The sequence below is a fragment of the Leucoraja erinacea genome, chromosome 31, assembly GCF_028641065.1.
Source record: "Leucoraja erinacea ecotype New England chromosome 31, Leri_hhj_1, whole genome shotgun sequence".
Classification (NCBI taxonomy): Eukaryota; Metazoa; Chordata; class Chondrichthyes; order Rajiformes; family Rajidae; genus Leucoraja; species Leucoraja erinaceus.
In genome coordinates, this window is record NC_073407.1 from 17,253,387 (window position 1) to 17,279,388 (window position 26,002).

Consider the following 26,002-nt stretch of genomic DNA (forward strand, 5'->3'; position numbering starts at 1 on the left):
GCTGACTGTCAAGATTCAACAGTCGTATTTTGATGACAGCACTGTGAAACGACAGCTCTCTCCCGGAGAGGATAAAGCAGTCATAGCCAACAGTGAACACTAATTACTACAGCACCATGACATGCAGTCAATGCACGACTACCACCATATGACTCCTACACCCAATCGGATGTTGCAAAACACCAATCAATGCCCTGCTCCCAATCTTAAACCTCCAAACCTCAACAGCTCAAACACTACGCACTTTGTAAAATACATGGCTTGCAACAAGAGGATTGCACTTGTTACCAAGTGAAGAAATTGACCTGTTCAAATGGCTTGGTAAGGAGTCAGCAGAGCATGTTGAACAGATTAGTTGAGGAGATTTACTAGAATGTTGCCTGGGTTTCAGCAACTAAGTTACAGAGAAATGTTGAACAAGTTAGGGCTTTATTCTTTGGAGTGCAGAAGGTTAAGGGGGGACTTGATAGAGGTCTTTAAAATGATGAGAGGGATAGACAGAGTTGACGTGGATAAGCTTTTCCCCACTGAGAGTAGGGAAGATTTAAACAAGGAGACATGACTTGAGAATTAAGGGACTGAAGTTTAGGGGTAACATGAGGGGGAACTTCTTTACTCAGAGAGTGGTGGCTGTGTGGAATGAGCTTCCAGTGAAGGTGGTGGAGGCAGGTTCGTTTTTATCATTTAAAAATAAATTGGATAGTTATATGGACGGGAAGGGAATGGAGGGTTATGGTCTGAGCGCATGTATATGGGACTAGGGGAGAATACGTGTTCGGCACGGACTAGAAGGGTCGAGACGGCCTGTTTCCGTGCTGTAATTGTTATATGGTTATATAGGTCAAAGCCATATATATAACTCATCCAGAAATAGCCAACAGGCTATTAAACTCAACTCAAACAAAACTCTGAACATTAATAGCCCATTGCACTTTATCTGTTTATTTATGTGTGTTGTATATATATATATATTCAATGGTATATGGTCACACGGATCTGTTCTGTATTTATTTATGCCTACTATATTCTGTTGTGCTGAAGCAAAGCAAGAATTTCATTGTCCCATCTGGGACACATGACAATAAACTCTCTTGAATCTTGAACAGGGTTAGAAATTACATGGGACAGGCTCGAGCAATGCTATGGCTCAGCTGAAGTTATTGAAGATGCTCTCTTTAAACGAATTGAAAGCTTTCCAAAGATAACAAACAAAGATTATTGAAAGCTAAGAAAGTTAAGTGCCGTATTAATGGAACTTCAGTCAGCCAAGGCTGAAGGAGAAATTCCCGGCATTTCCTTCCTCGACGTGGCAAGAGGTGTCAATCCAATTGTACAGAAACTTCCTTTCAACCTACAAGAAAATGGGCATCAGTTGGCTCATCCTACAAGTGCTTACACCATGTTCCATATCCTCCCTTTAACTACTTTGTCGATTTTTTAACTCGGGAGGTGAATACCAAAAACGAGCCCAGTTTCAACTTCACCTCTCACACAGACACAGCTTTCAAGACAGAAAGATCCCCTGGGAAACCAAACAGACAAAGAGAAGTCTCAGGACATAAAACAGAGATATTCCCCCAAACGCCCTCCAATCAAGAAGTTCTCACAAAGAAAGAGGATTGTGAGAGACTGTGCCTAATACATAGGAAACCTCACCCCCTACGCAAGTGCCGTGCCTTTCGGGAAAGGCCCATTGAAGAACGTAAAGAAATCTTAAACGGGAACTACATTTGCTTTAAATGCTGTGCTTCTTCATCACATATGGCAAAGAACTGCAAATTCAGGACACAGTGCTCTGAATGTGACCGTGAAAAGCATCACACAGCTCTCTACCCCGGTCCAGCTCCCTCGATCAAAGAGACCGACACTGCTCCAGAGCACGGTGGGGAGGAGGACATCTCATCACCATAACATCACCACAAAATGTACACAAGTCTGTGGAGGAGATCTATCAGACCGGTCCTGCTCGAGGATCTGCCTTGTGAAAATATATCCGGCATGCCATCGAGTCAAGGCAAGGAGGCTTTATGCAATTCTAGACGAGCAGAGTAACATCCGCTCAGAGTTGTTTGAAATATTCAATGACCAAGGCCCAAGGTCCTTATTTCCTAAAAACGTGTGCTGGAGCAAAGGAGACAATGGGGAAAAGAGCCAGTGGATACAAAGTGGAATCCCTGGATGGAACGGTCAACCTCACATTGCCCAGCCTCATTGAATGCAACGAGATACCAGATAACAGATCTGAGATTCCAACTCCCAATGGTGTTCTTCACCACGCTCATTTGATGTCAATAGCGGACTTCATCCCAGATCTTGACCCGGAGGCTCCCATCATGCTCCTGCTTGGACAGGACATCTTCAGAGTTCATAAAGTACGCTAACAGGTTAGCGGCCCCCACAACGCACCTTGCGTGCAGAAGCGAGACCTGGGATGGGTTGTTGTAGGCAATCGCCATAAACCACTAACAGTAGAGGCCTCCACTAACACCAGAGAAGGGAGCGCATCCAACCCATTTTGAACCAATGTGGATCATGTCAAGGAGAAATATGATGGAATCCAGATCCCTCAATATTCCACAATACAGTTCAGGGAGAACCTTACCTGTGAGGCTGAGGCTAAGGTGCAATGTCTTTAGTCAAATCAAAGAAGGCAACCAGATTGCTCCTTCTATCCAAGACGCCTCTTTCATGAAAATAATGAAAGAAGGTCTAAAGAAATTTGCAAGCAACAGGGCAGCACGGCTATCATTTAAACATCCACGCTGATGGCTCTCAAATAACAGGCCTCAGGCACTGAATCGTCTCAAGACTCTCATACGCAACTTTGTGAGGAAACCTGAAATGAGAGACCATTTCCTCAAGACACCACATGGGAAAGAATGATTCGTCTTGCGCGAAGATTCCTGGATTCTATGTTCCTGCAACTGAAAAACATCAAACTTACCCACAAAGTACTTCTCACCTTCGTGGCAGAAGTAGCAGCCATTATCAATGCAAGGCCACTTGTTCTAGTGTCCACTGACCCAGGCAACACGTTCTTTCTGATGCCAGTGGCTCTTCTCACACAGAGGGTGAACGTCCTTCCTGCTCCTGCCGGTGAGTTTGATGTCAAAAACTTCTACAAGAGTCAATGGCGACAGGTTCAACACTTGTCCTACACCTTCTGGGACAGATGGAGGAAATAGTACCCAATTCTACAGCCACGCCGGAAGTGGCAGTCCAGCCAGCCGGATATACAGTCCGGGGAGAATTGTTCTACTCGACAACAGTCAAACCGCAAGAAATGAGTGGCCTCTTGGACTTGTCACTCAGATCTTTCTGAGCAGTGACGGGAAGGTCCGCAAGGTCGGGGTAAATGTCGCTCAGCAGGACAGGCATCATCTCTGGAGAGAAGGAATAGGTGACGTTTAGGGCCGAGACCCTTCTTCAGACCAACACATTATTTGGATATTGTCTGCTGCTGAGAGCGGCTTGCTCTATGCAGATTTTCTGCAGGGTTTTGTCAAAACACAATCAACCGTAAGCAGGGCAGGAAGGCATGGTGTATGCCCATCAAGGTTGGCTGCAGAGGTTTTGCAGGGCAATCGCTCTACAAAGCCTTGAGTGCACTGGGCATCAACGGAGTGGCGAGGAGAAGAGCCATCAAGAACACCACAGAGGCAGCGGAGAATGGCTCTGGATCAGGAGAGAAGGTCCATGGGGAGGAGCGAATGCCACCTGAACACAAGTCGTGGTCTGATCAACCACGGCTGGGTTGCCTGGGCGAGGGTGTCTGATGTTGAAAGACCCGAAACACCCATTGACCCCAGGTTACATCACTGATGATGTGTTCAGGAGCATCTATAGATGTATTTTTTAATCAAGCATTTAATGACTAAAGGGCTTTGGGATGTTTCAGTGTTGAGAACTAGTCAATAAAACTGCAAGTTGGATATCACTGTTACATGAAAAGAAATGCGGCGGTGGCATTTTTCCCCCAAGTGATGTAACGATGTCTGTGGGTGTGTTGATGCCGGGGGAACGGAAGTTTATTGCCACCTGCCATAAAACACAATTGCTTCTGCAACTTTCCTTGTAAGCGTATTGGGGAATAGATTCTCCTCCTATCCGCGCAAACAGACCGTGGAGACGGGGCCATGGAAGTGGTCACGGTGCATTTCACGTGCGATGCTCCCGTCACGATGCTGAAATACCTCCGTGCATATCGCTGAACGCGGGTGTAATAATAACGGTGGCGATACCAAGATGTTGCATTTTTTAAATGTATTACATCGCGAAGACTTGACCAAAAATATCTGGCGATTGGGACTATTCCACTTGCAAGCAGAGGGAGAGGCGCGTACAACTCGGGCCAGGTGGTTGGTGCCTGCAGCCTTGTGTGCAGTGCAATAACTGCTGTGTTTGCCAATGAGCTGCATTAATTGGAGAGAAATCCGTGCAACCTGAACGATGGCTGGGACGAAACTGAAACCATCCTCTTCGGAGCCAGAGTCAGTGATGAAGGCTGCATCAAAGAACGCCAAGAATGCAAACGTAAACAGTTCCCCCAAGCCAGCCCGGAGGATGGGATCTTTAGGGAGTGACTACGGACTAAGGTACTGACTGCAGTTTCTGTGGAGGGAAAAATTGTCAGCAAGATCTCTGCTATGGGCAGGTTGAGGAGACTAGTGTTCTGCTCAGATGGCAATGTGGTGCTTGCTCTCAGTCGGTTGGAGAAGGCGAGAAGTTATATTTACATAGCCAAGTAGGGAGAGGGAAAAGATTATGAACAGAGGTTCATTTCAATGCCTGATGTGTTTCGTACGTTGAATTAAAGATGAGCAGTTTGATTGCATGCTAGTATTATTCATCTTTATTTTTTAAATGCTCTTTAAAAGCTTGATAATACTGTTTTAATCGTTCACTTACTGAATATTCAGCTCCCTAAATGGCTATGGATGCCTAAGATAACATGTTAGCTTTTGATCACATTGAAGAGTAGGGAATGAATGAACTGTATCTCACCGATGATCTACTTATTTACACGTGTTTACCACAGCTAGTTATCTGCTTGTTAATTCATTATTGTCCTGATAGTCATGCATGGCATGAGTTAATGTTCAATGTTTTTTTGTCATTACCAGTTTGCCTGCTTATTTCAAAGACTTGTGGAGGGTGATATTCCTGAGCAATTTCACCTCCCACAGTTTTTGTTTCTATTGCTGAAATATTTTTAGTAAAAGTTTCACAGGTACTTGCTGCACAATTAAAAAAAATATGCACATTAGTAGAAATTCTGGAAGAAAAATCAATTTTTAAAAATTCATTCTCCAACCTGTTTCCAGTTTGTTTAATAATAATAATAATATATTTTATTGTCATTGCACATCAGCGCAATGAGATTTAGTATGCAGCTTCCAACTGATGTAAAAAAACAAACAAACAAATAAATAAATAAAGAATAAATTAAAATAAAGAAATAAATGAGATGAATTAATAAACGGTGATTCCACCCCCTTTTGATGGTGATCGCAAGAAATGTAAGATTGCGCTGGTCGCACCCCGTACATTTAATGTTTATAATACCACTTAATACCACTTCCTTTCAGTTAGCCTAAAATTGTGATCAGGAACAAAATAAAGAGCCTGCCTTGTGTGGGACCCCATGTTGTAAGTTGGTGTTCTTCATGCAGATTAACTGGGACACTGCTGGGAAAATAACTAGCTCAAAGCACAGCTGAAAATCGAATGGTTGGAAATTAATATGAATTGAGGGATTATATGTGGAAACCAGAACTGTGTATAGGGAAAACCAAATTCACTGCCTTAGTTTGACGCGGTTAATGTTGCCGATGAAGTATCATGTGATTTAATGGTCTTACAATTACATGTGTGTTTTTCAATCTTGTTTTAGACTGACAAATATTACATAATGAAACCACATTGACACAGCTGGTAGATCAGCTGCCTCCATGTTGGAGATTCAGGTTTGATCCTGACCTCTGATGCTGCCCATGTGTGGAGATTGCATGTTTTCCCTGTGTCTGCTCTGTGACATTCCAAAGATGTGTGAGTTTATAGGTTGATTGGCCTCTGTAAAATTGCCCCAGGTGTGTGAGGAATGGATGAGAAAGTGGGATAACTTAGAACTAGAGTGATCAGTGATTGACGTGGCCTTAGTGGGCCGAAGGGCCTGTTTCCATCCTGTAGTATTAAACTAAACAATGGCTGCAATTTATATTGTACGAAAATGGATACATTAAAAATTCACAATGAAAAAGTAATATCCATTTCAGTTGGTTTCTCAAAGTGGGTTTTGAACCCTTACCTCTGTAAATTTATGTTGTCTAATTTTTATGAAAAACAAGGTGAAGAGCAGAGCTATCCTGCAAGTCTCTCTAAATGGTCCTTCCATAATCTTCGGGTACAGTCTGGATCTTTCCACATACGTCATTGTATACATTGGGTGTTTTCTCTGTAACTTTTATGCTACAATGCCCCATTCCCCTTCTCCCTATGTATTTGTGTCTGGGTCTGCTGTGTAGTTCCTATCCTGGCCCTCTGATTTGTTTCCTCTGAGATGATTTGCAACATGTGCCAACAATTCCGCTTACACCGTTCGCCATTCGTCTCAAACTTGAGGAAAGGAAACAGCTGGGAGATTTCGTTGTCCACGACAAACTTCATTGGTGTGGCCGGTGTGTGGAGAGAGAGCTGAACAGCTGGTCACAATGTCTTTGGTTGTTGAACACCCACAGGTTTATTGTTACTTGTCTCTCTTGTCCGTTCCCAGCACATGTGTATTGATGTGATAGGAAGATCCGGTCGGGTTTTAACAGACCGTTCAGGTCGTTTGTTATTTCCATGTCTATTGTCAATATCTTACCCTATCTCAATTTTTTTCCCAGCCCTTAGTGAACGTGGGAAAGTATCTCTGCCCTGACCGGTAGCTTCTTTATCCCGAATGCCTTGTTATGGCAACTACAACAATCCTGCCCCTCGGGACACAACAGAGAGGCTGCTGCGTGGTTGGAGCTCTGGGCCCGCGAGCTATTACCACAGGTACAGCGAATCACCCCCAAACAAAAAACTACCCACCATCGAGAAAGCATCTCCGAGCTCATCAAGAAAAAATAGTCGATCTCATCAAGGAACACACCCATCATGGCCTTCCTTTCTTCTTGATGTGCTATGGGCAGAAGCCTCAAGTCCCACACCACCAGCTTGAGGGTACCAGCTTAGCCCTTCCTAACAGGTTATTCAGGTTATCTAATATACCTATAGGACATTACCCACTAATCCTTTCCCTCAAAAACAGAACACTGCAAGTCACTTCTTGCATATCGTGATTGGACTTTCCGATTTGTTGCTGTTATTTGCACACACCCAGTGTTTTGCCACTATCGTCCTTTTTTTGCACCAATCGTCTCTTCTTTAGACCATGTCATCACCGTACTTATATTAATTATTTGTTTGTGTGCATGTGTGTCTTGTTATGCCATGATGCCTGTGAAGATGCTTGCAAGCAAAGCTTTCATTGTGGACCCCGCGTACCTGTTAACAGCATTCTCGCTTCTTGTTCCATCTTGTGACAACTGTGACAGCATAATGCCGGCTCACCCTTCGTCGCTCTTTTCACTTTTAATGTGACGTTTTCGCTAGTGACCGCGAATAACCCACCGGGCTGTCGTACAGCATTTCGATGTCTGTTCAGCAATTTATAGTTATAAAAGAATATTCATCTTTCACCAAAATGCTTACTTCATCAACAGTTAGTGTTCCGTTAGCTAGTTCCCAATCTCCTTTTGATTGCTACCTCGATTTGCAAGACTGCCTACCTGTGGGGCTGTTGTGGGGCCCTTCGTTTTCCAACCAAGTTTTTTGGTCCCACACCATTGAACACCGGTGTAACCACTAGTTCAATTGTTATCCATTACACCTTTTGCTTGTGCACCCCACGGGTGTCCCAAACTGAACCTCCAATTCCACAAGCCCTTTGGGCTTGGGTCGGCTTATGGTTCTTGTGAGCACCCATGAGTGAATCTTCATTTTGCCTCGTACCACAGAATGGTGCAACGTTGCACCCACTCATTAGTATCACGCCACTCGTCGGACTTTTCGAATCGTGCGCGTCTCTGGTCATAGTTGGAGTTCGCTGCGGTGTGAAGTAGACTTTTCTCAAGTAGGAACTTCGGACTCCGTTAGGAGTTTTCCTATCAGACGCTTTCAGATTCAGATTCAGATTCCTTGCATTTCAATGTCCTCATAATGGTGTCCCCCATGGTCAGTGTTACGTCCTACAGAGACAACAAAATGTCATTTAGGATCTCCATTGATTAGAGCGACCATCATCCGCTTTTTGATTGAATCAATTTCTATAATTAAGTTGTCCTCTGGTGTGGGTCGTTGGGGGGGGGGGGGGGTGGTGGTGATGGGGCTCTCTTCACTGGAGGGACGTTGATTGTTCGCTAGAGTAGCCAGCCAGCCGGAAAGAAAGAAGCTGTCTTGCCTCGACCTGATGTGTTCGGCAACGGATTGACGAACTGTAGCGGTTCTTTTTTTCGCTCCGGAGTTGGTCTGGTGAGGGTAAACAGTCCGCATAGCGTGTGGCGTGAGGATGTCATCCTTGTGGCGATGTCGACGCCGCCACGTCTGCAGTCTAGTCTGCGTTTCCTGTTTTCTTCTCAGAGCATCTGCTGTCTGGAACACGACTTCTGAATGGAGGTGTGATCCGCGATCTGGAACCGGTGCATGCGCTTTGGAGAGACAATTTGTCAACCCTCTTGCCAATGCCTTGTTCTGTGCGGTCGGCAGACCAGAGCATGTTGCAATACCATATGTGATGCGAAGTTGGGTCGAAGGAGCTGAGTTCTCCTCGATGGTTTCAGCGGTAGAAGTTCAACAGGATCTGCGGCGGACAGAGGACCTTCTTCAGTCTCCTCAGAAGAAAGAGAAGAGACGCTGATGCAGCCTCTTGATACAGAAGTAGAGGTTGTGGGTCCCAAAGAGAGGTCATCGGAGATGTTGACGACCAGGAACCTGAAGAATAGAAAACAGTTCCACTCCGTCCGTAAATGTGGATGGGGGGTGTCGGACTTCCTGGAAGTCTAAAGAGCTCCGTGGTCTTCTTGGAGTTAGGGCAAGGTTGTTGTCAGCGCACCATGTGCTAATTGCTGGACCGCATCTTCTGTTAGGGCCTTGATTCACTGTCGTTTGTCTGCTGTTAGAAGGCCAATCTACACCCCCACGTTGTATCATCTGGACCATACCTGTGATTTGATGTTTGTTAGATCTACATGTAGCAGGTGGTGCATGTCATAGCGTGGAAGAGGGAGTAGAGCGCCGGGCGTACGCTCTATTCCTTACTCAACACTCAATGTTTTGTCCTTCCATAACAGACCCCTTTGTGGTTGTGGTTGATACAATGCCTTTGATTTATCTCGTCACCAATCGTTTAAAAAACTCAAATCCAGGTCACTGTTTTCTCTTGGTATGAAGACTACCATTGAGGGGATTGGATGGGAATTGCCCCATTGACTTGATCCATGGGGAGTATCGCCAACGATTCATTAGAAGAGTAAATCATCTTCCCATCCCTGCTTCAGCGCTATTTCAGTTCCTGTAGGGGTGAATTTGCGAGAGATACTTCACCCGTCTTCTGTTCTCATTGAAACTTATAAAATCAGACGCTAAAGGGTTCTTACCTGTAGGCTAAGATTAGATGAAAGCCCGCCACATATTTGTATGGCCTAAGGATGGTTGATGCCATGGGGTGCACACATCCCACAAAAGGCGCGTAACTCGTTGACGAAGATTATCACTATCTTTTCGCTCCGTCCATAACCCAAAGTGCTGTCGAGAGAAACTTCGAACCTAGTACTATGCTTTGGGCACGCAGATAGACTGCAGAGTTGGAGGATTTTTTTCTTCGTGTGTGGATTAAGGCCGAATGTTGGGATTATTTGCCATTGCGCCTGTCAGTACCAGTCTCACGTCTCAGCCGAAAGTGTCCGCCGACCGAGATCGCAATATAAGGTCTACGACTTTCCAAATAAACTTTCTGTTAGCTGTCTTGTCCCTCTTTTTCCATCACACAGTTGATGCATTCAGGCGGTCTACATCCAGTCTCGAGTCACTGGCCTTTTGCTCTTTTAGCGATGCCAGCACTATTGTTGCTCCAGATTCGTATCATGTTCCTGCCAGTTATCTATGGCATACTCACTATGACATGTGTTTGATCCGTGGTCGTGCCTCGTTCCTTTGGCGCGCCTGGTGCGCACTCATTCCATTTTCCAAGCCATTCTATTCTCTTGGTGCTGTGTTTTTATTTTTGCTAGGGCCTTTCAGGTCAGGTGGGAGTCGGAAATCATGACCCCCCCCACCCAATTGTACTTATCAGAGCCTGCTCGGCATCATTGAGGTGCTTATAGTATGGATGAGGAGTTTTCAGTACGTTGTAGTAGTCCGTCGTGTTTGAGATAGCTGTACTCCTTACCAGCTAAGGCTCATCATTATGGTTGTAAACAGGACACGATAGTTGTAGTGATTATCGCAAACCATTGTCAACTCTGTACACTGATCGTGTCAGTTGAAATGTACCAGAGCTATGTGTTTACACATCAGATACAAGGAATGTTATTTTAGACTGAGGGAGAGGTTGCCAAATACAATTACCCCGAGTTATTTTGTTTTTGTGATCAGTTTGTCTTTTGAACACGTTTATTTAATCATTGGCATCTTTTTAGCTAAGACATAAAATTTATATTTTCACTCCCGTTGCCTTGGTCTTCTTGCTTGTAGATGGAAGAGATTCTGCCAAAGACATGGCAAGGGACTGACGTCCAATGGGAATCAAATCAATAGCTGCAATGTTGTATAATCTAACCTGCATTTTTATAATGTTCAATGCAGCAATGTTGCCTCTCTTTCGTTTTTTAATCAGTTTTATTTTTCTACAACCAAAATCCATCATGTTGTTCCAAATAATTAAAAAGTATTCTGCCCAATATTTTTGTTTCCAATCCCCACTGCCAGTTTACCTGGAATAAGCAATTATTGAAATTGAACTTGTTGTCTTTCACACATCACTAAAGCAAAGTAGGTGAAGAGCAGAATCGCAACACAGCAGCTCTGCTGCGGTGTGAATAGTTTGTTTTTTACAAATGGGCCAAAATTTGCAAAGACTGCTCGGTCTCAATTTTCTTTGTTCTCGTTACTCTGATTGTAAACCAAGTTAATGTTTCAAGTAAAACACAAAGTGCTGGAGGAACTCAATGAGTCGGGCAGCACCTGCAGAAGGAATGGATATGTGACGTTTTTGATCGGGACCTTTCTTCAGACTTGAACCTTTGTCCGTATTTTAAAAAAGCCCCGACTTTGTGTTTTGTGCAAGATTCCATCATCCACAGTTCCTTGTGTCTCAACGCTTTAAGTGATTGGCAATAATAATTCACCACAAATTAACATGCTGTGACACTATTGAGCAGGAAGTGTGGTTTCTACTGAGGGTTTTCATGTTTATGATGCCATTTTATAGGTAAATGTTTATTTGTTTTGGTTAATTTAATGTGCTTAGCCAATGATCTTCACAGTTTACTGAGCTTTAGATGGGCTCCAATGTTAGCCCACATTGGGACTTTTATCATGATAATTAAAGTTTCTTCAAGATTGGATGTAGCAATGCTCATAATTAGCAAATGGGAGTTTATTATTAGAATTAAAACCACTTCCTGCCACATACCGTTTATGTAAAGTTTTCCATCTTCATAATGATTGTAGAGTTGGAAACATAGAAAATAGGTGCAGGAGGAGGCCATTCGGCCCTTCAAGCCAGCACTGCAGTTGGAAGAACTATAACAACAGAAAATATATGGCAAGAATCAAAATGAATACATTTATGGACCCACATTTGACTGTCTAATTACTCTAATTCCCATGAACACAGCTAACTATTCCTCCAGCAGTTTGTTTCTTGCTCAGCGTATTAGGTGTCCATTTGCCTGCAATTGTAATGTATCTGAATGGAGGAAACATCCATATCTGAAGAAGGGTTCCAACGTGAAATGTCGCTTTTCCATTCACTCCATAGATTCTGCCTGACCAGTTGAGATCCTCCAGCACTTTGTGCTTTTGCTCAACTATCCAACATCTGCTGTACCTTGTGTCTCCTATATCATCGCTCCAATTCCCTTCCTTCCATTTTCAGAACTGCTTTTATGCTCCACATGATGTGAATTTTGGGATTACCCCAAGATGTTTAGATAATGTATATATGGGCAATTAAAAATACCCAATGACTTGGTCTCCACAGCCATCTATGGCAAAGAATTTCACCCTCTGACAAAATAAATTCCTCCTCATCTCCTTTCTAAAGGTGTGCCCCTCCATATCCCCTCAATCCAGGCCTTTACTCTATACAATAGGTTTCAGTATCCCCTTCCCCCTCATGCTATAACTTCAGTGAGCACAGGCCCCGTCAAACGCTCATCATACACTAACCCAATCATCCCCTGATCATTCTTGTAAACCTCCTCTGTAACCTCCTCACTGATCTGTTTTAATAGTCACAGTACCAGAGGTATATTGTGGTTTTACTAATTCATGATAGATCCGAGCTAATATTGAAATGTTTTGAATAGATGCTAAAAATATGTTCCTACCCATAAATTGTATCTTGTATCTTGTAAAACAGTAATCACCAGGACAGAATGAGAATGGAAATCCTTTTGATCTATTGAACGTAGAACTAGGGTTTCATTGTCTGCATGTGACCAGGGCCACTGCTGTGGTGATCAAATAAGATATGATCTATACTTATTATGTTGAACTACGGGGCTCTTGACAGTGAGATGGTGATCACATTCTGGTAGATCTCGAGTTTTAAATTCTACTTTCTGATTTATGATGACTGAGTTTTTTTTAAATAGTTTAGTATTATGCACTTTTCAGTGTAATTTTAATCCATATTTTTGCCATCATAAATTTTAGATCATGGTTTTGAATGTAAATAGACTCGTAGAGTCATACAGCATGTAAATGAGCTCTTTCGCCTTTAGCCAACGTGTTCATGTCAACCAATATGCCCATATAAGTTAATCCCTTTTGACTGTGTTTGGCGCATGTCCTTCTAAATCTTATCTGTCCATGAACCTGGGGAACATCTGGGGAATAAAAGGAACACTAGAAACGTGGACAGGAAACTGGTATCAGAAAACCCAAGAGTAGTAGGGATAGGTTCTTTCTGTGTTCTGGATGGAAGTGCATGCTGGTGCGAAGAGCATTGCTCATCTTAACATATTAATGTCATTGGCTTGGAAATTCGAGGCATTTTCCAAATTTTCAGGTAACACAGAGTTTGGGCATAGTGAACTCAGGGGGCAGTTTGTAACAGACTTGTAACAAAAATATATGAATACTCTGATGAAATGCATGGATGTGACAGATGCAATTTAACTTGGAAAAATCAATCGAATATCTTTTGGTGGCAAGAACTTGAAAAAGTAAAGAAAACTATTCAAAAGAGACACGGGAACAGTGATGTTTGGGTGTTATCAGTGCATGGAGCAGTGAAAGTGGCAGTGCTGGTTAGGAAAGTGGGTTAGAAAAACATACACAATCCTAAGCCTCATAAATAGAAGCACAGAGTATGAGAACGGGGAAGAGATTACCTTGAAATCATCTGCAAATTTAGTAAAAAACTACTTTTATAACATTTGTGGTTTGCTGCAACTGGAATGTTGTGTTCAGTTTTGGGCTCCACTCTTTAGGCAATAGGTAAAGGCATTTATAGAAACAGAAAAGCTCTACGAGGATAATTCCAGGGAGAATGAAGCATAATTATGTGGATAGACTGGAGTACTCTCTACTCCAAGGAGTGCATTTCTTGGAGTGGAAGAGGTTAAGATCAGGTAGATAGAATGAAATCCTTGCGATAGGTGGAATGCTCATGGATCAGAAGACATTGAAAGAAGGTGATTGGCAGTGGAACCAAATGTGATATGGAAAATAACTTTCCAGTGGTTAAGGTCTGGGATGAGCCGTCTGGGTTGTAAATGGATGCAAATGTAGTTTTGGTATTAGAAAGGGAACTGGATCGGTACAAGAAAGGAAATAATTTGCTGAGCAATGGAGAGAAGGTGTGAGTGTGGGAAGAGTTGGATTAGCCTTGCCTATAAAGCCAGTCTAGACTATATAGACAAAGTGACCCCCCCACCCCACCCCCCCACCCACCCATGAATCTCATCTGGCTTCTCGGTCAACTGTTATTTGGCCCAAGCTCGGACCGAGGTTCCAAGCCGACCTCTTACCCTGGCAGACGTCCCAAGCTGACCGATGATCTCTGTGATGACCCAAGCTGACCTTTGGTCTCTGACTGAGGTTCCAAGCTCCTCACTTTTTGATCCTGGTCCGGTCCCTGGTCTCGTCCCCTGAGGTTCCACACTGCACTCTCCTGAGGTCACCCTCCATTCGGAGATGTGCCCCAATGGCCTGACCTTACCCTGAGATTGTCACAAGCTCCTATGACTATGCCTTCCTTTCAGTTGATCCTGAACACCTGACTGACCCTATTCAAAGCAGCACAGAAACACTGCCACCTTGACCTTCTAGTCCGTGACGAACTCTTCTGCACCTAGTGCCATCTAATGTCCCCTTAATCAGGCATGGAACATGGTTGCTGCAATGGGCCCATGGTTGGATCCTTCAGTCAGGTCTCCCAGATGAGAATGGAGGAAATGGAGGGCCAGGGAATAAGGATAAAGTTGAGACATTTCTGCACCTAAACCAATAGAAGACAGTAGATGTTTTGATGTTGATAGCGCCATTCATGATTTTGTAGGGAAATAACTCTTCTTTATAAAGGTAATCATTTTACAGAGTATGCAAAATATCCAGGTGAAATTAAAAAAACATAATGTGTGGTCTTTACAGTGTGTGAAGTAGATGCATATGTGTTTAGAAAACATCACTGAGCAAATGTCAGTGATTCACAGGTAACTCATTTTGGAATATTCCAAGGTTGAGAACTGTGATGCACACATATAAACCCTGACCTGGTATATAATGGAGGCCTGGGAAAGAGGTAAACGGCAAAAACATGATCAATGTCTTTATGAGTACGTTTTTGTGTGACAACTTAAAGTGTCTATTTCCACTAACGTTTTTGGTGCATAGATGCAAAATGCTGGAGTAACTCAGCGGGACAGGCAGCATCTCTGGAGAGAAGGAATGGCTGATGTTTCGGGTCGAGACCCTTCTTCAGCCTGAGAGTCAGGGGAAAAGGAATCGAGAGATATAGACGGTAATGTAGAGATATATAGAACAAATGAAAGATATGCATAAAAGTAATGATGATAAAGGATACAGGCAATTGTTAGCTAGGTGAGAATGGCTAACTTGGGAGGGGGAGGGATGGAGAGAGAGGGATTGCAGGGATTACTTGAAGTTAGAGAAATCAAAATTCATACCACTGGGCTGTAAGCTGCCCAAGGGAAATATGAGATGTTGTTCCTCCAATTTGCATTTGGCCTCACGCTGACAATGGAGGAGGCCAGAAAGGCCAGTGTGGGAATGGGAAGGGGAATTAAAGTGTTTGGCAATCGGGAGATCAGATAGGTCCAGGAGGACTCAGCAAAACGATCGCTCTGTCTACGTTTGGTCTCGCTGATGTATAAGAGTCCACATCTTGAACAACGGACACAGTCGATGAGGTTGGAGAAGTAAGTAAGTTTATTGGCCAAGTATTCACATACAAGGAATTTGCCTTGGTGCTCAGCCCACAAGTAACAACATGACATACAGTGACTCAGAAAACACTAAACATTTATAATAATAAAACATTAATGATAAAACACCATTGATCAAGCATGTGAACCAACAAAATACCAGATCAAAGGGAGGCTACAGATTTTTGGCTGTTGAGTAGAGCAACTACTCGTGGATAAAAACTGTTGTTGTATCTGGCTGTGGCAGCTTTGACAATCTGGAGTCGCCTTCCAGAAGGAAGTGATTCAAAGAGTTTGTGGCCAGGGTGAGAGGGGTCAGAGATGATCTTGCCCGCTCGCTTCCTGGCCCTTGCAGTGTACAGTTCATCAATGGAGGGAAGGTTGCAGCCAATAACCTTCTCTGCTGATCGGACGATTCGCTGCAGCCTCCAGGTGTCGTGCTAGGTGGCTGAGCCAAACCAGACCATGATGGATAAGATGAGAACAGACTCTACGATGGCCGTGTAGAATTTGATCATCATTGCCTGTGGCAGATTGTGCTTCCTCAGCTGCCGTAGGAAGTACATCCTCTGTTGTGCCTTTTGGAGTTGATCGTAGCCCCCCACTTAAGGTCCTTGGAGATGATGGCTCCCAGGAACTTAAAAGACTCCACAGATGTGACTGTGGTGTTGTTGATGGTGAATGGGGTGAGGGGAGGGGGAGCTCTCCTAAAGTCTACAATCAATTCCACTGCAAAGTGCAACAATCTGGAGGTTATCAAAGAGTTGAATACGCGCTCACTATTGTAATATAAGAATATAGAGTCTTACAGCATGGATGAATATACATCGATTCATATATAGAAATGAATTCTTGGATTTATTGTGTCTCTCAATGATCACAAAAGATCATGTGGTGGGTGGGCGGCGCGGCTCTGGCCAGCAGCGGCCTCTGCAGTCTGTCCGCGTTTTATTATTTTTCTGTCTGTGTTTTAATGTAGTTTTTGTTATTTCTTTTGTTGGGGTGTGGGTGGGGGGGGGGGGGGGGGGACTTTTTAAATCTCTCCCTGCACTGGAGACTCGACCTTTTCTCGTTGGGTTTCCGTTGTCGTTGGGGCCGCAACGAGGAGCGGCCTCCAACGGGAAGAAGCCGGGGACTCTGGTGCTACAACTCACCGTCGCCGTCGTGGGGCTGGCCGAGTCCAGAACGGGTGGAGCGGTGGAGGAGCGCTGCTGCTGCTGCTGCTGTTGCTGCGGCCCGACCGGAGAGTCGGAGGCTCCAACGACAGGTCTGTGGACGGCGGCACCGGGAGCCCGCGGCTCCCTGGAGGGAGACCGCTTTTCAGGGCTCTCGCAACGGCGACTTCCCCCGCCCGAGTTGCGGGGTCGAAGAGCTCCTGGAGCGGGGCCTGACACCACTGCCCCGCGCGGCTTGGAATGGCCGCGGGACTCTGCGAGCGCACACCGGGGGCTCTAACACCAAGACCCGGTGTGTGACCTCACACCACCCGGCGTGGCTTTAATGGCCGCGGGACAATTGGCATCGCCAGCCGGGGGCTTTGGCTTTGGCTGTGAAATCGGGGGGGGGGGGGGGGAGAGTGCAGTGGAGAAATAAGTTTATTTGGCCTTCCATCACAGCAATGTGATGGATGTTTATGTAAATTATGTTGTGTCTTGGGTCTATGTGTTTGTATGTATGGCTGCAGAAACGGCATTTCGTTTGGACCTCAAGGGGTCCAAATGACAATAAATGTATCTTATCTTATCTTATCTTATGTAGAGAGTAAAATGGCCTTATCTATTACCTTGCGTTGCTGAGAATCAACTTTATTTAAGAAAGTATATATGGGGATAGGAAACTGGTTTAATGATAGTCATCATGTTAATTCCCGGGACGTATTGACAAGCGACTATAGATTTTGGATCTATGCAAAATAAGGTGTTGGAGGAACTCAATGGTCCAAGCAATCACTGTGGAGGGAATGGACAGATGATGTTTCAGATGGAAACCATTCTAAAGGTCCCAAGTCAAAATGTCCTGTCCATTCTCTCCACAAATGCAGCATGACCCCTTGAGTTGTTCCAGTACTTTGTGTTCCAGCATCAGCTTTTTAAAATGAGGTATGTAGAAACATAGAAACATAAAAATAGGTGCAGGAGTAGGCAATTCGGCCCTTCGAGCCTGCATCGCCATTCAATATGATCATGGCTGATCATCCAACTCGGTATCTCATCCCTGCCTTCTCTCCATACCCCCTGATCCCTTTAGCCACAAGGGCCACATCTAACTCCCTCTTAAATATAGCCAATGAACTGTGGCCTCAACTACCTTCTGTGGCAGAGAATTCCACAGATTCACCACTCTCTGTGTAAAAAATTATTTTCTCATCTCTGTCCTAAAAACTTCCCTCTTATCCTTAAACGGTGACCCCTAGTTCTGGACTTCCCCAACATCGGGAATAATCTTCCTGCATCTAGCCTGTCCAACCCCTTAAGAATTTTGTAAGTTTCTATAAGATCCCCCCTCAATCTTCTAAATTCTAGCGTGTGCAAGCCGAGTCTATCCAGTCTTTCTTCATATGACATCCTGACATCCCAGGAATCAGTCTGGTGAACCTTCTCTGTACTCGTGTTGGGATTTATTCTCTCAGAGGGAGGTGATACGTTTGAAATTCTCCACCCTGGAGGTATGCAAAGGATAGATCAGAGGCAATATCCAAAGAGGAAGTAGATACGTTTTTTGAAAGATTAGGAAATTGAGGGGAATGGTGAACTGGCACAGAAAAGTTGAGGCCTGGGGCAGATCAGTGACGATCCTACTGGAAAGCCAGTTTGAGTGACCTAACAGCCCTGTCTCACAGTGCGAGCTGACCCACGAGGTACCCTGAGTGAAAGACTCGTGGTTGTGTACGAGATTCCAAGTGTATGATCAAGATTTTAACCGAGTTCCCACATGTGTGTATAAGTTTGCCGTTTACTTCTCATTTCCGCGATGTGTTAAGTTCCACTCCCGAGTTACCAAGTTCCTCTCCCGAGTTACTCTTGTTTCAAATAAGTTCCCACTTCGGACCCAAACTCATCATTTCATACGGCCTTCCCCCCGTATTAGTGGAATTGTAAAACAAGTATTAATAATTGTATTACGAAATAGGACATACGGGGTGAATTCAGTAGGTCAGGCAGCGTATGGGGAAAGAGGAATAGTCAGGGTTTCGGCTCTTCTGCTTCCTCGTCAAATTGGGAAACTACTGTTGGAAGGAACTGAAGAGGCTGCTCCCAGTTTGCACAGAGCTTGCCTTCCCAGTAACGAGACTGAGGCTGTTCTAGAGATTATAAAATTACAGTAAGTGACGCCATATATACGAGCGGGTTCTGATGAAGGTTCTATCATGAGGACGCCGGCAACCCCAATAGTATTAATATTTGACTGATTTACGGAGATGCCCATGGAGGGGAGCACAGATTACATAGTGGCCACTTTATGAGCTTGAGCCTGTTCTCGCTCCCCCTTTATAGGCTACTTTCCTCAGTGGACCAACCAGTGAGTGAGACACTCATTTCCCAGAGCCTGCTGATCATCATTTGCTCTCCAATCTCCATTTTCTCCATGAGGAACTGCAACCCCATCTTTCAGGGTAGCCCATGAGTTTCCATATGCACATTTCAGCAGCATCTGCACATCTGATTGCTGCACAACCAATTAAGAAATGCACTTGTTTTCTTCAAGGGATCTGGAGCTTCTGGAACCATGGCTCTAGCTTCAGCTGGGGTCCAGGGTTTCAACACGGGGACTTCTCCTATCATAATACGGGGGACTCTATCAGAGACTCGGGCTTAGACTCTTCCTTAACATTCAACACCTGGAGCTTTGTTTGCTCATCCTTCTTGATATCTATTTTATTTCTTCTCAATCGTGAATCTGGCCCCCTCCCATTGGTAACATCTGCTTCTTCTGGACTAGCCGGAGGAGCTGTGACTCCTTTAACGGTAAACCGATCCATCCGAGCCACCAGAGGTGGAAACAGAGCCTCAGCAACTGATGGGGCTGCAGCCTGTTCTTCCTCTATATACGCCGGGTTATAGGGAGGTTGGCGCTGGCGTAATGCGGCCGCCATCATCAACAGATCATTAAAATCATCCTCTACCGGGGTGCCTTCTCTACAGGGTGTCGGGGATATTTTGCTGCCACTTGCTTCGTTATTATAGGCATAATTTCCCTCTTTCTGTTTAACACGTTTCTCCTCCCCTTGGGGATTTTCTCCACCCCAGCCTATTTCCGTATTATTTTCATCCATTTTAACATATTCAGCACTCCAACTATCACTGATAATTCTACCTTTGCAAATACTAATTGTGCTCCCATCTCGCCAAAACCATTTTTTCAGAGATAAGTAGGACAGAGAAGGCTTATAACTTGCCCCCACCGGCCAATCTCCATTTGATCAATCAGCTAGACTACCACAAGATAATTACCGGACATTGGTCATCTCAGTTTATTTTTTACTACCGCATCTGCTGGCGATCCCGATGAAACAACTCCAGTCCTGCCCCGACCCCCTGGGAAACTGAAGGGAGCGACAATCAACAGCCACGGATACAAATAATGTCATACACAAGAAAGGGCAGATGCTGGTTGACAAAAAGTGAACACACGGTGGTGGAGTTAACACAAAGACACAGTAGAAATTTGGAAACGTCATCCCGTCACCCATTCCTTCTTTCCAGAGATGTTGCCTGCCCGCTGAGTTAGAGTGTCCACGGTAAACTCACGAGTTAATAAGGTAAACTCATGGGCCACTACGTTCTTACAACGAGTTTAAATGCTTCAATTGTCAACTTCAATAGTACATTTTATTCGTGGAAAACTTTAAACATGTTTGAATTTTTTCAAGTTTCACGGGTACCTGCCGTTAGCGCCACGAGTCGCTAAGTTGCGTCCACGGTTTCCGACGTTCCCGCTACGTTAATTGTACGTGATTACCACGAGTTAAATTTGTTTTAAACTCGGGGTACCTCGTAGGTCAACTCTCACCGTGAGACGGGTTTAACTTGTCACTATTTTCCTGTTCTGCTTGTGAATCACACAATGATCAATTGCTGTTAGAAACAACCAAAGTCTGATGTAGAAACAAAGTTACTCCAGCAATTTGTGTCTACCCACAGACTGATACTTGGTCTCGACAGTTTTGTTTTGTGGTCTGCAACAAAGTAACAGCACTTGCTGCTAATCTCAAAGCGAGCTGATGATGAAGACCTTGTGATTTATGTGGTGTATATTTCCTCTGCAACCATTGATTTTACTCGGCTCTAAGTTGCAGCATTTAGTTGACAGCCAGGAACAGCAGTTTCATCAAACCAATTGCTTTGAAGATTTATTGGATTTCAAATTGATTGACTCAAAGATACAGCGAGGAAGCAGGATATTTGTGCCACCTTGACTATATTGACAATCGATCACCTGTTCATACTAGTTCTATGTTATTTCTATTTTGCATCCACTCTATACACACTAACGGCAACTAACAAAGGTGTCTTTGGGATGTGGGAGGAAACGGGAGCACCTGGAGGAAACCCACGCAATCATAAACAATGAGAATGTGCAAACTCCACACAGATAGAATAGAATAGAATAAAATGCTATTTATTGTCATTCAAACCTAGGTTTGAACCAAATATCATTTATACAGTTTTTTACATTGCAAAACAATCCAAAACCCACACTTTTACAGTAAACACAGTTTACATAAACATCCATCACAGTGAGTCTCCAACATCTCCTCACTGTGATGGAAGGCAAAGTCTTTATCTCTTCCCTTTGTTCCTTCTCCCGTGGTCCAGCAGTCCAACTGCAGTGTCGAGGCGAACTGGGGCTTCTATGTTAAAGCCCCCGGCGGGCGATGGTAAGTCCTGAGGCCTTTTAAGCCACGCCGGGCGATGTTAGGCCCCGGCTCCATGTCCTTAAACCCGCGATTCCAGCGGGAGAAGTCGCCGTTGCGGAGCTCGGAAAAGCGGTCTCCCACCAGGGACTTGGAGCTTCCGATGTTCCCGTCCACCGGGTCTGCGGCCGGTGCCTCCGAACTCCAAAAGTCAGGTCGCAGCCGCGCGCCACCACAGCTCTTCCCGCTCCGAAGTTGGCCAGCTCCGCGATGTCAGTTCCCCAGGCTCAGCAACTGGAGCCCCCAGGTTAGTCCCGGCCGGAGGTCGCCGCCGGCTCCACGATGTTAGGCCCAACGACTTCCGAGACCCGACAGGGAATAGTCGGGTCCCCGCACAGGGAAGAGATTTAAACGGTTTCCCCACAGCCCCCCCACCACCACCCCCCACATATACACAGCTAAAAAAATAAATAAAAACTAACTCAAGACATACATTTAACAAGACAAAAATAAAAAAAGACAGACGACTGTAGTCGAGCCGCTGCCGTTAGGCGCCGACACTCCCATTTCAAGATAGCACCTTGGCTCAGAATCGAACCCAGGTCTCTGATGCTGTGAGACAACGACTCTAGCAACTGCCCCACAGTGTCATCCTTAACCAAAAATAAAAAAAGCACTAATGTTTAAATCACTTTGTGAACAACTTACAGAGATATATATATACAAGGAATAGGATATATCCATAGGATTAAGCAATTAAGCTTGATGTTTGAAATATCTTAATGTATCAATAAGATCAATTACAATATTACTTAAGAGACCTAGATGGTGTAGTGCAAGTGAAATGTCTGTGGCTGCAGGAGTCAATACTTTACAAACTGTCTTAAGAAATCTTATGTATAAATGGATTTGCCAGATTAATGACTCTGAAAATAAAATCATCTTGGCCTTATCAAACATAAGGTTTAGCACTACATGCTACCAATCCCATCTGTGGAGACATTAGTATAGTTGTCTCGTTGTAGGACACTTTTTTATTCTGGATCTTAAACCTTGTATTGTGCTTTTGTATGTAATTTATTCTATGTAATGTCATGTCTTTTATCCGGACCTTGAGTCTGTAGTAAAAAGTAAGTAATCATAATTATCTTGTATTATTCAGGAAATTAGTGCCTTTATATTCATAACTTTATATTATATACATCCAGTTGATTGTTGGAGGAACTTGTAATAGTGCAAAACTCTCATCACTCTCCCCCCAACCACCCCCCACCTCTTGCACCCATCCACATGCCTCTGCGATTTTCATTTGTTTAGTTTACTGAAAAATAAATGCGTAGTACTTGATTGGATTGTCTCCAATAACGCCATTAAAAGATCACACAATTGAGGACTTTAATCAAAAGAATGCCAGGAATCTTTGCTCCTTGGTTTTCCTGGCCATAATTTATCATTTGATGAAATACCCACTTGAATTGCACTCACTTCAGTCCGAGCTTCCCGTCAGGATATTAGAAAGACTTGCATTTACAGAGCACCATTAATAAACTCAGGGTACCCCTCAGAGCTTTATAGGCAATTAAGTGTACATGCAGTATGTGAGCTAGGATGCCCAGCAACCCATTTGTGGCGTGAAATTGATCAGATATCTTTTTAGTGACTTTAATTGAACGATAAATATTGGCCGGATCATCAGATGTTACCTTCGGTGTTCCTCATTGAAAGAATGCCAAGGGATCTTTAGCGCTCAGTTGCGTGAGTCAAGGGTCGAGAGAGATTAGTTGTTATATGTACCGACAATAGATCAATGACATTATTACTTGCTGCAGCACAACAGGTCTATTAATGCAATAACACACAGGTCAATATATAATAAGCAATCATAAATTAATTAATCATATCAGGGTTAGAAGGTTTAAAGGAATGGCCTAATAATGGCAAAAAAAATAATACTTAAATTTTGGAAACAGACAACAGTCCCCACAGTGAAGATGTGGATTACAGATATGTCCGAGACACTACATTTGGAAAACATTAGGCTTGTCTTGGCGGAAAAACCTGATCAATTTCTTAAGACATGGATACCCTTTACTGAATTTTTACAACAATAGAATGGTGAAACACAAATTTAAATAATACGATGGGTGAGGGGGGGTGGGGGGGGGCAAGGTATATCGCCATCTTTTCTTTTCATATTTCTATTTCTTCCCGCTGCACTGCTTCGGTAGCTTCGGGGTCTTTTTCTTGTCTTTTCTATTTTATCTCTTCATTATTTCTTTTCTTCTTTTCTTGCTGTCCCTTTTTTCTTTTTTCTTTTTTTTTTTAAATTTAGGTTATAAGGTTAAAAATGAAGCTGTACAATAATTGTAGATGCCGAACGTTTTATCCTTGTACAATTGCTTCTAATAAAAATAAATTAGAAAAGAAGGTTTAAAGGAATATAGGCCAAATGCAGGCAGGTGGGCTAGTGTAGATGGAGCACCTCGGGCAAGATGGGCCGAAAGTCCTGTTTCCATGTTGTATAACTTTATTATAATAGTGCAAAACTGAAATCCATAGTGTAAGTAAAAGCACAGTTCATCAAAGATCATCATAATATTAATTTATTCGGAAAGTATGTCTTGCAACTTACAAGGAATTTGATTTGCCATACAGTCATACCAATAAAGAGCTACAAGACACCACAGCGACTCCACTTTCCTCACTGTTATGGACAACAAGAAAGGGAGGGGGGGGTGTAGGGGGGGGGGGGGGGGGGGGGGGGGGGGAAGGGGGGGGGGGGGTATATTACTTGACATTGATTATTCAGTTGCTGTAAAACATTAGACCAGATGCTCCAGTGTGTTTGGGGTACTGATTGGGGCTGATCAGCCACGATCACATTGAATGGCGGTGCTGGCTCGAAGGGCCGAATGACCTACTCCTGCACCTATTGTGTATTGTCTATTGTCTATTGTGTTGTATTTCATTTGGCTTCCCCATTGTATCAAACGTCAGGGGGCCAGCCTTTACCTCAAAGTAGATTGTTGAAGGCTGATTGATTGACAAATGGGGAGCAGAAAAGATTTACTTGTCTAAACTTCAGGTGCGGGCTATTTTAACCACGCAAATCCATTTAGAAGATACCTGACCATTCACCACCCTGGAGTATCTTCCAGATCCTTCTAAATATCTGTATATGAACTTCTGCCTGTGGGCTGATATTGAAATGTTGAACATTTGGCAACCCAGATACAATCTGGCTTTACCTCCAGTTTAGAAGGATCCATCATGCCCCTTGTACTTGGGGGGGGGGGGGGGGGGGGGGGGGGGGGGGGTGAAACACTACTTTTCACAGTAGTTGCTCTATATTTTATATTTTTACTTATACGTTTAATTCCCTTATTCGATTTTCAAGGTACTATTTAGTAATTATTCCACTACCCTTTTGGGCAGAGAATTAGAGATTATAAATGAATCTAGGCTATTTATCATCACCAGCCTATTCAACTCCACCACTTATACTCTCATTGCACTTAAATAGTTTACATATTCGTTACCTTTTTTGATTCATGTTGGGGCTTCAGTCGGTACAAAGCATTTCTGTTCCAATCGAGATTTAATGTGAAGTAGATTTCTCTTTAACTATCTGATCAGTTAATATTTTCTAGGAACACTAAATTCCTAAATCCCAGTCGACTATTTGAATGAAACATTTGTGCTGTTTTATATGGTAATGTCTCAAGTGCTGGAGGAACTCAGTGGGTCAGGCAGTATCGTGGAGGGAATGGACGGACGGCGTTTGGTGTCGGGACCCTTCAGACTGATGGGAACAGGGGAGAAGAGCTAAAAACGAGAGGTTGGGAGTGGGACAAAGCCTGACAAGTGATAGGTGGATACAGCTGGGGGGAGATGAGTGGAGTAACTGACATAGGCAAGAGGTGAAAAGGCGACAAAAGGGTGTCAGATAAGGAGAGAAGAGGAGGAGGTAAATGGAAAGCAAGAAGCAGGATATGGGTCGGAGGAGAAATGGGGGGTTGAAAGGGAAATGAGGGGCTCAACTACATAAGGAATGATATGAAAGCCAGAGGGTTCAGAAAATATGCTGGATAATGTTTGCTATTTGTCACTATGTCTCTATGGAAAGGTCTTCAGGTTTACAACAAGAATAAACAGTTCTCCAATCATTTCAATTTCAGTGTTCAAACATTAAACAGGAGGTCAAATAACTTCTGCTATTAATTTCCATCAACCTATATTATACAAATAATATTTCCCATTGGTGCTTCCTGTTAGTAAATCATTCACACAGCTGCACAAGTGATGTGGATTTTTAACTCTCTTTGGTTCGAGCCCATTGTCTTAGCTATTGCTTACTTTATTTGGCACCTTGGACAGGACAAAACAGCATACGGTAGTTTGTTAAGTAGGAAATAGATGATGTCATGGATTACTGAGTACTGAGCCA

The 26,002-nt window shown here is 43.8% G+C and overlaps 1 protein-coding gene across 7 annotated transcripts in view; it reads left to right on the forward strand.

The window, feature by feature from the left end:
• kcnt1b (potassium sodium-activated channel subfamily T member 1b) overlaps positions 1 to 26,002 on the forward strand; it is a 266,028-nt gene that overhangs the window by 107,212 nt on the left and 132,814 nt on the right. Inside the window, exon 1 of one of the 7 annotated variants that reach the window (XM_055660123.1) lies at positions 349 to 4,595. The exons of the other annotated variants lie outside the window; for them this stretch is intronic. Coding sequence (XP_055516098.1) covers positions 4,450 to 4,595 — 146 coding nt within the window. The 5' untranslated portion in view covers positions 349 to 4,449. Of the gene's footprint in view, positions 1 to 348; positions 4,596 to 26,002 lie in introns of those variants that run through there. 7 annotated transcript variants of the gene reach the window in all.